This window comes from Magnolia sinica, chromosome 1 (genome assembly GCF_029962835.1).
Source record: "Magnolia sinica isolate HGM2019 chromosome 1, MsV1, whole genome shotgun sequence".
Taxonomy (NCBI): Eukaryota; Viridiplantae; Streptophyta; class Magnoliopsida; order Magnoliales; family Magnoliaceae; genus Magnolia; species Magnolia sinica.
The window spans coordinates 805,442-821,785 of NC_080573.1; the positions used below are offsets into that span (position 1 = coordinate 805,442).

General features: G+C 37.0%; 1 protein-coding gene across 1 annotated transcript in view; it reads right to left on the reverse strand.

Moving 5' to 3' along the window:
- The window catches only part of LOC131230699 (helicase-like transcription factor CHR28), a 29,502-nt gene that overhangs the window by 2,547 nt on the left and 10,611 nt on the right, over positions 1 to 16,344 (reverse strand). Inside the window, exons 2-11 of the mRNA XM_058226665.1 lie at positions 12,772 to 12,871; positions 12,002 to 12,595; positions 10,960 to 11,912; positions 9,917 to 9,988; positions 9,741 to 9,818; positions 8,722 to 9,628; positions 5,459 to 5,589; positions 4,915 to 5,136; positions 3,441 to 4,055; positions 2,932 to 3,141 (exon numbers count right to left, since the gene is read on the reverse strand). Coding sequence (XP_058082648.1) covers positions 2,932 to 3,141; positions 3,441 to 4,055; positions 4,915 to 5,136; positions 5,459 to 5,589; positions 8,722 to 9,628; positions 9,741 to 9,818; positions 9,917 to 9,988; positions 10,960 to 11,912; positions 12,002 to 12,595; positions 12,772 to 12,871 — 3,882 coding nt within the window. The remainder of the gene's footprint in view (positions 1 to 2,931; positions 3,142 to 3,440; positions 4,056 to 4,914; positions 5,137 to 5,458; positions 5,590 to 8,721; positions 9,629 to 9,740; positions 9,819 to 9,916; positions 9,989 to 10,959; positions 11,913 to 12,001; positions 12,596 to 12,771; positions 12,872 to 16,344) is intronic.

Here is a 16,344-nt window from a genome sequence, read left to right on the forward strand (position 1 = left end):
ATGATTGCAGGAAGCTCTGTGATCTGGGGTCGCAGGCAATCTGTGCGCTATATAAAAACGAAGGTTCTATTAGCATTAAAAGGCCTGTCTAGCCAAGTGACAAATATCGCCAAGATTTTGAGCATATCACGATTTTTCCCGAAAAAAAAAAATTTTTAAAAATAATCAAACGAAATTATTGTGATCTTTTTGTTTTTTGAAAGGTAAAATGAAATTATCATGAAACAATGAGATTTTCAAAATATCAGCAGCTTTAAATTCTTCGCGCTTTTATCACAAAATTGACATAATTTTAATACAAAAATATAAAGATTTGTAAGTGATAAACAAGGTGTTCCGTATCTGTTACGATACGGCCGTAAAGGCTAATACCAGTGTTTTAAATACCGTGTAGCGTATAGCATAGCATTTGGCCCTCTATACCGTATAGTGTAAGCTACACGATACTCAATATTTTTTAATTAAAATAATAGAAAATATGATAAACTTTACAAAATGCATAATTCCTATTTAGTTTTTTACTGCAAATTTGCATCGTCAACCACATTTCCATGCAAAATATGTCTCTTTACCTTCAAACATCTCTACATGTGACCTCTTTTTTTATTGAAAAATCACAAATTCACAATTTGGATGGTCTGAATTGATCCAAGTGCTCTATCCACGATATGGACCACAATTTAGATGGTCCAGATTGATCTAATGTAGTTCCACGTGTGATGGGGATGAGTCACTACCATTTTAAAATAGGTATTGAACAAGCATAGAAGAAAAACTATATATATATATATATATATATATATATATATATATAAGATGAGATTTCAGGTAGCATACGCTACATAGCGTACACTATGCGCTATGCTAAGAGTCCTACCAAAAATGCTGGCTGATATGTATAAGTAATGGTCATGACGATTACGTGATACGGGGGTGAAATGGGGCAGTTGGTTTTTTTGAACCGTATCGGCCATTACGGGGGCATAACGACCGTTACCCCCGTAACAGTCAATAAACAGCCACTTTTTTCTATTTAAAATCCTCCTTCTCATTTTTTCATTTTTTTCTAAAAAAAACTCTTGTAGACCATTTTACAGCCGATTTCGACTTCTATTACTATAGTTTTTAGGATTAAAACGTAGATTGGAGCGATTTGAGTGGTATTTTTAGGATTAAAACCGAGAGCCATTTTTTTCAAAAATTTGAAAAAAGTAGTATTTATGCCTCTTTCTGATTTCTAGTTCTAATGCTTGATTGTGATGTGTAAACACTAGAGACGTATAACCATGCTCATATTCACCAAAAAACCCGATGCAACACTCACCAAAGAGTGGACCGTTACGCTACAATAAACATGTTCAAAAAAAAAAAAAATGAATACATGTGGAATATTTACATTATTCTAGAGGGTCGTAACGGCCATTACAACCGATACCATTTTTTCTGGTGATATTGTCGAAAAATCTTGATAAAATAAAATTTGCATGTATGTATATGTATGTGTGAGTGTGTGTGTGTGTGTGTGTGTGTGTGTGTATAAAATCAAGATTTCCCGATAATATCAACAGAAAAATCCTCAAATATGAAAATCTATCAAAACTTTCCCAAACTGAGAAATTGCCAAGAATGAGAATTGTCATTATGTCATCTAGTTGTAGAGCGATATTGCTCAAACATATATGTGGTGTTGACAATATTGAGACTCTCCAATTGCCAAATTAAACTAAGTGAGAGTGGTTATTTGCATTCTATAAATCTGGGCTGGCCACTATTTCAATTAGATGCAAGGTATTCAATAATGATAATGGTGACCCTAACGGTCAACCTTACTACTGTTACAATAAAAGTTACGGTGTATATATATATATATATATATGAAAGAAAATGTACCGGCCCTGTATTGGACTGTTATGGGGCCCATGTTGGACTATTATGGGCTCGTATCAGCCTATAACGGCCATTACAAGCCTTTTTTTTAGAAAGCACATTACAACCCTGTATCAAGTAACAGCTCCCACCTTTTTTATTCTTTTTGTTTTTTTTTTTTTTAATTTTTGTTTTTTTTAAAAAAAAATTTGAAAGGTAACACTAACAAAGATTGAACCCTAGACCACTTACGCACACTACACTAACTATCTCCACCAGCTCAACTAACAAGCGGGAGACATAACAGCTCCTACCGTTACCATTACATGACTACCATTACATCCCCGTATATAACCGTTTTTATATTAGATGTAAAAAATGCATTCCCTTATGGAGATCCTATATAAGGAACCCCGCTTGGTTTTCTTCTTTAGAGAATGCATGGAGCTCTACATAGGCCGAAGAAATCCACATATATACTCAAACAGTTGCCCCATGCCTAGTATGACAAGTTCAATAGAGCCAATGTTGGAGTTTGCTTTTATACGTAGTAGTAGTATCAACTACTCATTTGCACAATGATGGGAACATCCTTCTTGTCATACATGTAGATGACAAGGCACCCACGTCTTCATTGCATGTATAGTATAGAGGGAAATTGTATAGTACGCCATGGAGTAATACTAGGGTAAGCCACCAATTAGCAAGGGGCAAGTGGTAGATAAAGTCTCTTTTTAAATTCTTTTCCTAATAGTGCTTTTATGATATCGCATGGCATACTATGATTGCTGGTTCAGCCTATTATGGTACACCACGGCTTACTGTATCGTTTCCCTAGCATAGATACACCCCAATAGCGCACGCACACATGCGCAGTCTTCAGCTTTTCATGATTACTAATTCCATGATGTTAAAAGAAAATGGTATTCACGCCCAAAAAATCGATAGCTCCACTGCACAAGGGAATTTGGTCATTGCAGCAACTGGAAACTAAGGGAAAAGACAATTATTTCAATATGGATGGAAGTATCAAATATAGGGGGGGGGGGGGGTGTGGAATAATACCTGAAGGGCCAATATGCGATCTTCAACTGTATCTTTCACTGTTAACCGTGAAACAGTAACAGGTCGAGTTTGTCCAATTCGATGTGCTCTATCAATAGCCTGATCTTCAGTCGTAGGATTCCACCACAGGTCAAGAAGAACAACATGACAGGCTGCAACCATGTTAAGCCCAAGGCTTGCAGCCTTCAACGACATGATCATAACAGAAACCTAAAACAAATAATGAATAATTAATTTGTGATAGTTTTAATTTAATTTAATAGAGAAAATCCTCGATACAATGCATAAAAATTACTTAATAGGCAACAATACAGAACAAGCTTGCTACTGTAACAGACAAATTGCAATGTCGTAAATCAAAATGCAACTGCTTAATGTCACTTTTTGAGCAACGACACCACTTCTTATTAGCTGTTCAATTTGCTGGAAGACCTTGCTGAGTATGTACTTGTAACATTTATTTTTTTTGAAAGGTATGTACTTATAACATTTAAGGGGGAAAAAAAAACCTCGGGAAGGGTGTTAAAATCTTTCACAGCTCTGTCTCTAGCAACAACAGACATTGTCCCATCGAGCCTCCTATAGTGTATAGAGGAATTCTTTAGAGGAACTTCAAGCAAATCAAGCATTCTAGTCCATTGGGAGAAGACAATCGCTTTCTCTGCCACTGGTGCACTTGGACATCCTCCCATATCCAAATGGCTTTGATCGCACATATCCTTAGATGGTCCCTCTGAAAGATAATCAGGGGTATTTTCTTGACATATTGAAAAATCAACACTGGTTTTCCTGGAATTGTTAGGCAAGGTACAATCCCGTGGTTTTGACAATGATTGCAGAATCTCAAGAGCTGCTTTGATTTTTGAAGAATCAGGCAGACTCTGTGCAGACAGTTCAGGCGTCTTGACAAGGTTAGAACCAGAACCATCAGGAGAGCAATCATAAACAGGCCAGTCAGAGAGGGAGCTTTTCAGTGTAGCTTTCGAAAATACTGATGTTACACTGAGGTGATCTTTGCAGTGAGCTGCAGGACACAGGCTTTCATCTCCTGTAAGATGCTCGCAGATACACTGATTGCAGAAAACATGACCACATATGGTAACAACAGCATCCTCAGGTGGATCCTGCAGAAAACAAGGAAAGCATTGACAAACAGATAGCCAACAAATCGCACCATTCTATGGTGTAAGAGCTAAGCTTGAATCCAAAAGGCATGGAACAACACAAAATATATATATATATATATATATAGAAATAGGAAGGCATCAGCTTCATTCAGAGAAATGGCAGCAATAGACAACAAAGGTTTGCACAGCTACAGGGCAATTTCACATAGTAAAGCTTCAGATATAATCTATACAAAGGAGTATGTTGTAAAATATGTGAATTAATGCATGAGAAAGCTCGAGTTTTTCAGCCAAATCGGGTGGAGATTCTCAGCTAGGAAGTAGCACCGCTTGGTTAAAGGATAAGCAGGTTGGCATCTTCTGAAGTGCAATGGGTTATAAAGTGGGAGAATCATTTAAAAGAAAATTAAGAACAGCTTCCTCCAATTCACAAACTCAATCCGTCTTCCACCCATCCCCAAGTTTTTCATTTCTTATTTAAGAGCACAACTTGATTTTTTTTACTCCCTACACCATGACCAAACAGTCATACAAATATGACAGCAATAAATAACAAATATGAAATATGAATTTTTAAGCTTGGACATTAGTGCTTCATGTCAAATATACTGTTAAACCACCACACCCATAAAAATTTGAACAGTTTAATTGATCACGGATCTATTTCATCACTCTAGACACAAACATAAAACTCCCCACAAAATCCCATCTAAAATAGGAAGACAAACACCAAAAGAATCCATTCTACTGGCATTCACATAGATCCCTAATGGTATTGACATGTAAAAAAACAAAATGGGTAATGCAAGTACCGAAAAGAATCCATATGGACAAGGAACAGAGAGTAACCACATACATTGCAGATGCTACAAATTGCAAAACAAGCTTCCAAACGATTAAGAAGACGTGTCTGTTCTTCCCTAGGAAGTTTCTTTGCTGTCTCTACAGAGGATCTCCACACAGAATTAGAATCATATCCCTTAACCAGAAGAGGGTGATCACAGGCCTGTCGAAGCCGCAAAAGCATCAATAGAATGTTAACATAATTTTGTTTGACAGTCCCAGCATCTGCATACACCTGAAAAAGAAAACATAAACATTCAAAACAAATCAACTTTAAAATCTCAAATTCTCCTCGTGTCGAATTTTAAAAGAAAATGCAAATATAAAAAAGGATACCCAAAACCATTTAAAATGTTATTTTCAGCCTCACATACAGAAGACAAAACTAAATGACACAGATATTGTAGAACATGCACATGACCATCCTAGCTCAGTAAACCACGAACAAATAGAAACGGCCAAAAGTGCTATCATTACACAACTGAACCATCAAGATTGCTAAGTAACCAACTGCAAAAAAAAAAAAAAAAGGGATCCAACAGTAGATAATACCTCACCTTGAATTGGGCACGTGAGTCAGCCTCTAACCTGGAGTAAAATTCACGCTCATCTAATGAGAAATCCACCTTTTTCAGTGATACTGTCTTTGGTGGTAAGTTGATGATCGGCTCCCCATCAAGAAGTGAACCTAAAGCAAAAACCACCTAATAAGCACAAAACATTGCTACAGGTGCCACACTGACAAAAGGCACAGTGCAGAATATCCACACAAGTAAGAGGACAGAAGATATCAATAAAAAATAATAAGAAGAAGATGGAGAAGAGATCCATCAACATGCAGAACATTATGTTCTGAAAATTTTGGTGCAGAGCCCATCTTGGATATAAATAATAATAATAATAATAAATCGATACAAGAAAGGGAGGAAATCCAAAGCTGCTTTTGTTCCAGTATCAAACGATCAATACTAGCACAGAAAAATCAGGTCCAAAATATCCAGTTGGATCACTTGAAGAGGGAAAAAAAAAGAAACCAGGTTTACTTTGAGGTTCCTACAGTAAAGATTGAAACATACCATCAGGTCCATCACAGGCAAACCAGACACTAGCATTTGTTCTTTCTATTTTATTGGAAAGTAACAAATTTATTTGGGAGCAAGATCAATAACAGACTCAGGGAGGGGACAAAAACAAGCGACCCGTTTGCCTCTCCATTTTTGGCAAGCATACTCAGTGCCTCATTTGCACCCCTCGGCCTGATAGAGCACAACGACCTAGAATTGGCTAATTGTAATTTGGACTGTCATACAAAATATCAGTTTCGTGAAATCAACCCCAATTAGTAGGGATGAGACATACGATGACAATTGATGGAGAAATATATGAAGAGGAAGGATCTCCACAGTCTTTATTTTATTGACTTGGAGAAACCTTAAGATAGGATCCCTAGAGGAGAGTTAATTTGGTGAGTGCTGGGAAAGAAAAGAGTTTCAAGAGGATATATTAACATGATTATGGCTATGTACAAGGGAGCAGTAACAATGGCGAGGACCACTAGTGGAGACACAAGTGAGTTCCCAATTACTATAGGCTTGCACCAACGGTTAGCATCGAGTCCATACCCTTTATAATTGGCTATGGACAAGTTAACAAGCCTTTTGTAGGAAGAGATCCCTATGGTATATGTTGTTTGTAGATGGCATGGTTTTGATTGACAAGATGAGGGAAGGCATAAAACACGAGCTCGATTTACGGAGAGTTTCTTTAGACTTTAAAGGATTTGAAATTAGTCGGATTAAAACAGAGCATATGGAGTGTAATTTTAGTAACAATAGAAGTGGGAACAAGGAATTCGTTAAGATTGCTTAGCAAGAAGTTTCCCAAAATGACCACTTCTTTTCTTTCTTTTTTTCCCTTTTTTTCTTTTCTTTTCTTTTCCTTTCTTCTTCTTCTTCTTTTTTTTTTCTTTTTTTTTTTTTTTTTGATGTCCAAAATGACCACTTTCAATATTTTGCATCAATAATTCATGACCATGGAGAGCTTGAGAAGGATGTTGCCGATAGAATTCAAGCAGGGTGGAAGAAATTGAGATGTGACTCTAAAGTTTTATGTGAACATTGTGTACCACTTAAATTGAAAGGAAATTTTTATAGGATTCCTATAAGACCAGTCATGCTTTATGGGATAGAATGTTGGGTAGTTGAGGAGCGACCTGTTCACAGGGTAAGTACAGCTGAAATGAAAATGTTGAGATGTATGAGTGGCAAGACAAAGATGGAATTATATGTGAATGCGTTAGAGGCAAGGTGTACCTATCCATTACGATACGGCCGTAAAGGCCGATACGTATAGATAACGGTCATGACCATTATGCAATACATTGGTGAAATGGGAAAATTGGTCTTTTGGGACTATATTGGCCATTACAAGGGCCGTAACGGGGCATAACGACCATTACCCCCGTAACAGTTGAAAAATGGCCACTTTTTTCTATATAAATCCATTTTTTTCTCATTGTTTCACTTTTCTCATTCCAAAAACTTTCCTGCATCATTCTACAGCATATTTCAACAACTCACACTATAATTTTTAGGATTAAAACCGTAGATTGAAGCGATTTGAGCAAATAGAAGCTCCAAGAGCCATTTTTTATAAAAATCAAAAAATAAAAAAGTGGTATATATGCATTTTTTTTCAATTACTAATTCTAATGCTTGATTGTGATGTGTAAACATTAGAGACATAATCGTGTTCATAAATTCACCACACAACCCAATACAACACTCACCAAAGAGTTGGACTGTTACGCTAGCATAAACATGTTCAAAAAAAATTAAAAAAATTAAAAAATAATAATAATAATACATATTCGGAATATTTACATTATTCTAGATTTTCTAAATATTTTTGCAGAATTTTTCAGACAAAAAAAAATTGAACAATTATGGGGGTCGTTATGCCCCGTATCGGCCGTTACGACCAACACCTGTATCAATAACGGTGGTAATTGTTACGACCACCATTACCGATATGGAATACCTTGGTCTTTGGTTCGAGGGAATTTAGGAGTAGCACCAATAGGTAATAAGATGAGAGAAACAAGATTTATATGGTTTAGTCACTTGCAACAAAGACCAGGAACTACACCAGTTAGAAGGAGTTGGTACAAGTAGAAGGCTCTAAGAGGGCAAGGGAAAGGCCCAAAATGATATGGGTGGAGGTACTAAGAAAAGACACGAGGACCTATGGTCTAAATGAAGCTATGGCCATTGATAGAGTGGAATGGCAACAAATGATTCATGTAGATGATGATGACATCTTCCAATTGCTAGTTCATGCACAGGCAAAAAGATGTGTTTGGGACCTTCCTAATACAACAAAATCAGCAAGGGCAACAGCAGTAGCAGCGTAGCACTAGCTGCTGAGAAACTTCAGACTTTTGAGGAGAAACATAAAGTCTGGTAGTTTTTAACCACAATTTATATCGAGCTCTCTATAGAAGCATTGTTCATTCTCCATTCCATTGATAATTACATCTGTGGGAGCTCATCCTGTGCCTCTAGAGGCATGGGAGAGACCACACTTCCATGTCATGGACACACAAGTGGCATGCATGGACAAAACTGGAACCATCTGTCCACAAGTCCAATAGTGAATAGGCAATTGACAAAATACACTGTTTGGATGATTGTAACCTCCTAATTTGTGTACAAACAGACATTAGAAAACAAAAATCAGTAAATGACCGCATTCAGTTAGGAAATAAAATATCGTTTACCAATATATGATGCATAAATCATATACATGATCCATTATGTACCTTTCGTACGACGTAGCATTATCGTCTTCAGTACAGCTTGTAGCTTTTTGTACCCATTAGTTGGGTTCTTATTAATTGGCACCTTTATGTTGGAACAAAACGACTTATAGACAGCATATGGATCATATCTGAGGAATCTGAAGTAGCTATAAAGATCATCAATAGCATTCTGAATAGGTGTCCCAGACAAACACCACCTTCTTTTAGCTCGAAGACCCCAACATGCCCTAGCAACTTGAGTTCTGTGGTTCTTAATGCTTTGAGCTTCATCAAGTATCACCCTAAACCATCCAACTCTTGCAAGAGGGCGACCAACAGATTCAAGCAAAGCTCCATCCATTCCCTTCTTATCCTTCAGATTTTTCTTATTAGAACTTGGGGGATATTTTCTTTTTCTACCAGTGGATGGACCCATAGGCACACCATGATCTTCTGTCTTCCCTTTCTCCTCGTCATCTTGATCAACAAGTGGCTGCTTTGGAACCTCCATGCTTACAATGGAATATGTTGTGAGAACAACATCATGCTTGGCCAGCTCATTAGGATCCTTTGTTCGATTGCCTCCATGATATACTAGAACAGAAAGATTAGCTTTGCTGGTAACCTTATTGTGCAGCTCTTCAGCCCATTGCCGAAGGACACTAGTAGGGCAAACAACCAGTGTTCCAGCTGCCGGCCTCCCCTTTCCTGCCATATAAGTGTTCTCCCTCTTTATTTGACTTCTGTTCATCATAACATGATCAGCATCCCCAACATGCTTCATCCCATCAAGCTCAAGAACCCCGTCATCGTCATCATCCAAATTTAAAGCTTCAAATTCACCTTGTCTCACTGCCTTCGAACTCAATTTGGAAGGAGACCTTTCCGAAAGTATAAGTGCAATTGTCGATATGGTCTTACCCAGTCCCTGTCAGACAGTGAATTAATAAGCCCACAAAAACAAGAAAGTGGCCAGCGAGTGCATCTTCTACCAGATATGTGAGCAGATTAAGGATAAATCTTAATTTTAGGCAATCCACCTGATCATCTGCAAGAATTCCTCCAGAGCAGTGAAAACTGTTTGTCTCCTTTTGGACCATCCATGACAAGGCTATTCGCTGTCCATAAATACAGCTTTAGTGAAATATCAATAGGACGGCAAAATACCAAGAATAATACATATCAGTGATACATTTTAGTTAAAACAAATGCAAACCTGGTGTTTCAGGAGAGGAACAGCTAAAAGACCATCTGGTGGAGTGGATTCGGACTTCGTCTGAGAAAGATCCTGCCATGCATAAACAAAAAAAAAAAAGTAATAAAATATAATATAAATAAAATGTTTCATACAGGCACAAGATAATGACCATGGATGTTGCAACATAGCAATCATGGAAACACAAATAAGCACAGTTCAAATCAGATACAAAAGAGACACTGACAGATACTACACAGTCTGTATGAACAAATGTCAGCATCAAGAGAAAAAAGCGAATAATCTAAGCGAGAAATTGGCAGCTCGTATGCACCTTAACTAGTGATTCAGAAATATTAAAGCAACTGCAACTAGAAGCTGCTTCTCTGGCAGCATGCACTTGACAAAAAAGGGTCCTATGAGCCATTATGTGTCTATTCATTCAATCATTCCCTTCCAGTCTTGTTTTTGTTTTTCTTTTCTTTTCTTTCTTTTCCTTATGGTTAACCATACCCCTCCGACTCAGTAAAACCATATTCGGATGCACATGAATATTACAGGACGACTATAAATATAGTCTTATGCTAGATTATAAATTTAATTCTGAAAGGTAAGGACAAGCTGCGCAACAACAAATGGGGCACTATATGATGATGCATGTATGCAGTTTATTTGTATGAACTGAAAAGTTCCAGAGGCTCCAACAAAACACCCCACACTGTAAAGCACACAAATGAGATATCCATGCGTTATTGAGATTAATGATGAGACCTAGCAGTGCCATACCTGACCATGTAATATTGCAAGTGGGTAGAATATCCCAGTCTAAATTTTCAAATAAAATCCTTTTTCACAAGTATCACAATCCAAAGTGTGAATAAAGAAACAGAGTGTTAACATCAATGATTTTCAAACAAAAAAAATATATATATCTGAACATTCTGTAACTACCACTGTTGCTTCAGAAATATTTTCACAATAGCTTTTTTCCCTGAATGGCATTTCCACGTTAGCAATGACATATTAATAAACCCAATTTAAGGGAGAAAAGCTTTTCTAATCACCTGCAATGCAACTCGAAAAGTGAGTCTCTCGTCATTTGCTTTATACCTTGTCCCTCCTATTGCCAGGTGAAGTGGGTCGCTAAACGTAGAACGTTGTGAAGTACAAGGAGGTTTTTCATGCACTACTGTTACAGGTGGATATCTAGGGTCGCTAATTTCTTCAAGAATGCATATATCAGCGTCATCGTCATCATGTGAGCTTTCTTCTGAGCAATTTTTTTGAGCAGTTTCATCAATGTCTTTCACAAGACGATTAGATATACTGTGAGATACACACAATTGACCCTCTCCTTCATTCTTCATGTCAACTTCTTTTATCTCACGTGACATAAATGGTGAAAACTCAGGCAAGAATTGAATCGGCATACGGTTCACAACAGGCCAATCATCAGAATCAGAAGAAGAGTGTCTACTAACGGATACTGGCGAACAACATGCACTAGTTTCACATTTGAAATTGGCATTGTCCTGACCATTCAAGTCAGCATAATGTCTTTCTTGCAAAGACAAATTCACATCTGTAATAGGTACATCTGCAAGAGAGATTCTGAGAGTTCCTTCCTGTGCTCCTAATTTTGTTTTACTACTTGAGCACATACTTTGAGACTCATACAGTTCATCCTGTTTTTCATCCTTCATGCAAGTTATCATTTGTCCGTGATTAGAGACAAGTGGGTTGAAGTAAGGGCAAGGCAAAAACTGCCCGAATGTAATGTCTCCGAAAGGTGCATCGACAGCAATGGCAGCAGAATCACTGCAGAAGGATGACGGCGTACAATGGCCACTAGCTTCACGAATGATATCTGCGACCTGACCACCATCTACATCAGCATGACATGAGTTGGGCACAGATGCACATGCATTTCCCCATTGAACTCTGAAGTCTGCCGTGCGACCTGCACATGGAATACCATCTCTCCTACCAGATCTATCCAGCAAAGGATTTGAAGAACCTGAAATTAAAAACACACATTTCAGCGCATCCATCCCAAATTATACAACCATATATTAAAACATGCACTGAACATCTGGGAACATTCACCTATTATTTTTTTATGCAGTGTAGAATTAGGAGACACTGTAGCAATATTAATGTCGCTTGGAGAATCTTTGACCTCCATTTGGAACAAATATTCATCTCCTCCTATATGCCCCAACCCATTTCCCTTTTTGATATCCAAGTTCATGAAATTTGCAGAGCTGACACAATCTGAAATGTGGTTAGACTCTCCGACAGTTTTTAGTGATAGGGTGCCCCAATTTGTTGTCTCATTTCGCAAAAGTTGGTTATCAGTGCTATTAGATATTGGAGCATTCATGGAACTTCCAGCCGAATCCCTAGGGAAAGGATCATGTTCTGAATATGACTGTGTAAAGAACTGGAATGTAGGATCTAGAGTGCCGCTACCAAGAGAAGTTTTGGAGTCAATCTGCATTGGCATGCCCAGCTTCTCTTGAAGTGGTAAGGCTGAATATGTTTCATTCAAGCTGCTGAAATTTCCGGGTGACCCGTGCATGCACTCAAAGCCCATCCCCACCCCAGAATCAGATGCCCCCAAGTAGAATGATGAAGACGATGAAGGGGATCCTGATACTCCGGCTTCTGCTGGAGATGCCTCCACTGATTCTTGGAAACCTGAAAGATACACGAGAAAGAATCAATTGAAAATCAAAACATTAAAAATCACTGCAGCTTCTGCACATATTTTAGTCAAGACATTCAAGTTCAAATGTTCTTATGTGAAGAAAAAGATCACTCAGAGATGGCTGCTGAAAAACAGAAGAATGAGTAATCCGAGCTAATTAAAATACCATTTTCAGGTTGGGTAGCCTTCTCGTGGTTGACCGCAATAGGCGCGAGCTCAGTTTGGCTTTGGAATAAGTTCTTGAGTGAAAAATCTTCTGGACTACTCTGTAAATCACTTTTCACATTATTCAGCATCTAATGCAAGCATGCTCATTGAAAAGGAAGAAAGGCCTAGACAGTCCAGAAAACTTACCGAGATGAAACAAACAAAACAAGGATTCAAGAAAATTTGTTCAAAATAATTCAGAACCTTGAAAAGATTTGATTCGCTCATTTGTAGTCCATTGAAACTTATTTATTCACATATTTCACCCGCGGTAGCATTCTTTGAAATAACAAAAAGAAAAGACTGATTTTTTGAAGTCCCTGTGCAATCGTACAGGTAGCATGTATACATAATTTGGTTTACATTGTTACTAAAATTTTGATCATATGTGAAATGTTTGGCATGCTCAGCCTGACTTCCTCCTAGCACCAATATATCTCTAGCAATGCTTTAAATATAAGTTTCAGAGTGTGACTCCACCTGGAGACTTGAAATTTCTATGATTAGCCCCAACTCACTCCAACTCAGCTGGTTTCAGAATGCCTAGCAAATCGTTTCATTCATCACCAATACTGAATCAATTTAACCAACTGTACTTGATTATAGGTGATATGTAGAACCATAACTCTTAAAGAACAAGAGAGGTAGAACAAGTCACTCAAATACATGGTACAATAATAGGGGCATGTTGCTTCCTCCAATTCATGGTACACTAAGGGTAGGATTACATGGGTTGCTCCACTACACATACAAAGTATGTGCAATATAATTTATATACATATCAATATTGTAATTTATATATGAAATGGCAAAAATTATTATTATAGGTCCTTCATGTATAGTTTTATTATATGCATTACATTACCACTTAACACCACCAAGAGTATATAATCACAACTTCACATCAGTAAAAACAGTGATCCAGATCGCAAATGATCCATAGTCCAGAACACATGATTTCGAACAGAAAACGTAGTGGTGTTGGCGATTTAGGTAGCATTCATCCAAAACAGAGAAACCACAACTCAGCAGAACAGAACATTTTTGGAGTTCTTGCCTACAAGTAGATTGAATATAAATAAATTTCAACATTGGTCCACCTGGTAGCAATGCACAAGTAACAATGTGCAATCAGTGCCATTGCCCTTTATTTATCTTTATATTTAAATCTTTGCCCTATTTATCATAATATTTTAGGTTGTGTTCGGTTGCACCAAATATCATGAAATCTCATTAAATTACACTATTAATCATTAATTTGGGAAAATATCATGAAATTTCATGATATTTGGTACAACCAAGCACAATCTTAATTAAGGATGTAGAAGTAGCACGTAGCCAAAGTAATGTACTTGTGTATCATGCTTCAGAGGGGTGAACACCACACTACATGGTATTTGCTATTTAAAACACTGTACACAACTACCATGATGCACTGGCCCCTTAGTTAGCCAACAAATGAAATACACAACCTGAAGATCCTCGAGAAATTGAAGAATTTTGTGAATCATTTTGACAGTCTTCCAAGGTAATGTACGTGAGCCTTCGTATTGTGAACATTTATCCATTTTAATAAGGCGAAATTTATGCCCATTCTCCTTATCCATAGGCGATGACCCCGCCATTGCCCACGAATATCATCAAGTATATGAATCTGCCCTAGGCAGGATATTTGTGCCTTGGACTTCTGCAAGTGACATATTTCCATTTAACAAGGTTAAATTTGTGCCCGCCCCCTTTCCTTCCAGTAGGAAGTCTCATTATAGCTGGTCCGATCAGTCCGCTATTGTTGCAGGGAATTTAAATGAGGAAAGGTACAGTAATGGAAGATTAACTAATGTGAACAGTAGGTCAGCCTCCCTCAAACCTATTGAACTAGGAAGAAAACAAGCATGATAGTGATAGAAAGTTGGCAGTTCAAGTAATTCCAATGTATATACAGTGGTCAGCTTTTCCAACTTAACAAAGGACCCCCATCCTGCCATTCCTTCCCATGGAATCAACAATACATCGATCAGGATCATGTCGAGAGAAGCCTACTAATGCCTCCTACCCCCAATTCAAAAATTGAACCAACTTGATAAATATCAAATAGAAGTTCTCCATCCAAGCCAAACTGCCATCGCTCACAATTCTTCCACCCTTAGAATTGAATATTGTGCCATCTTTAACATATTTTAGTTCCACAAAGACCACCAACAACCCCATGCAACCTTTGAAAATCCTCCACCATTATTTTCTAGGAAGGTATAGACATAAATATTCACATCACAAACTAGCCGTGTTTCACTTTCTTCTTGATGAATAAGTAAAATCCCAACTGCTCATTCATCCAGCACAGCCATGAATGTGACAAACCAAAAATCGCAATCAGCAAACAATCCTAGGCAATAAAAGTCACTAAATTTTGGTAAATGACTTTTGTACAGCAATTATTACATGTTAAGGATTGACCAATCATTGTAATCATTGGTCTTACGGTACATTTAATGAGCATTATCAAGGTATTCCGTAACAGCAACGAACTGATAACTTTACAATACGAGCTGTAATGGCCATTATGGTCAGTTTGTCATTATCGTGTGATTTACAATATGAATCGTATGGTTGTACAATATGCATCATACACATGAATCGCAATTCCAGATGAATCGTACGATTTGAAAATCAATCCTAAAAAACGGCAGCGCCCGGTCAAAAAATCGATTTCTATTCCTTTTTTTCTTTCTTTTTTCAGGGAGAGAGAGAGAGAGAGAGAGAGAGAGAGAGAGAGAGAGAGATTTCTATTTTAAAGTGTGTTTAGGCCCTAACCATAATTTATTTTTATTTTTAAAAAAAAAAAACATATATTTTGAAACTTTTGAGAAATTTTGGGGACTTTTGGAGCTTGTGGGCCATAGGAAACAAAGAAAAAGAAATCAAGATATCTTTTTTGTCACTCAACGAAATCGAACGCCGCTTGTTGCATTCGATTTCTACGTTGAAATAAGTAAGAATACATGTAAACTATTCAGTTATGACTTTCTATTTTATTTCTTTCATATAATGGTAAAAATATGGTTTGTCGGAAATATATATATATATATATATATATATATATATATATATATATATATATATATATATATATATATATATATATATATATATATGTATGTATTGATTTTTTTCATTTTTTCCAGCTTTTTGTAATTCTTTTTTAGAGATGTTGCGTTTAAAAGTTATTTATGCCCCACATACATTATAATATCACTTCTTGTCTTTCTTTGGAGAGATAGTAGTGTGATTTGGAGTTTATGTGGGCCTAAATAGTTTTTTTTTCCAAGTGTTTTCTTATTTACTTCAAATGTAAACTAATTTTCTCTCATTTTTAATCAATTTGTAATATTCTAAGTTTGTGTAGGGCCGCCTAAATAGTTTTTTCTTATTATGTATGTAGGCTTGGCTTGTCATTTGTGTGTTGCCGACTTGCCGTGTTGGCTCATTTTAAGCAATGAAGATGAAAAAGAAATCGAAAACGAAGGACAATGAT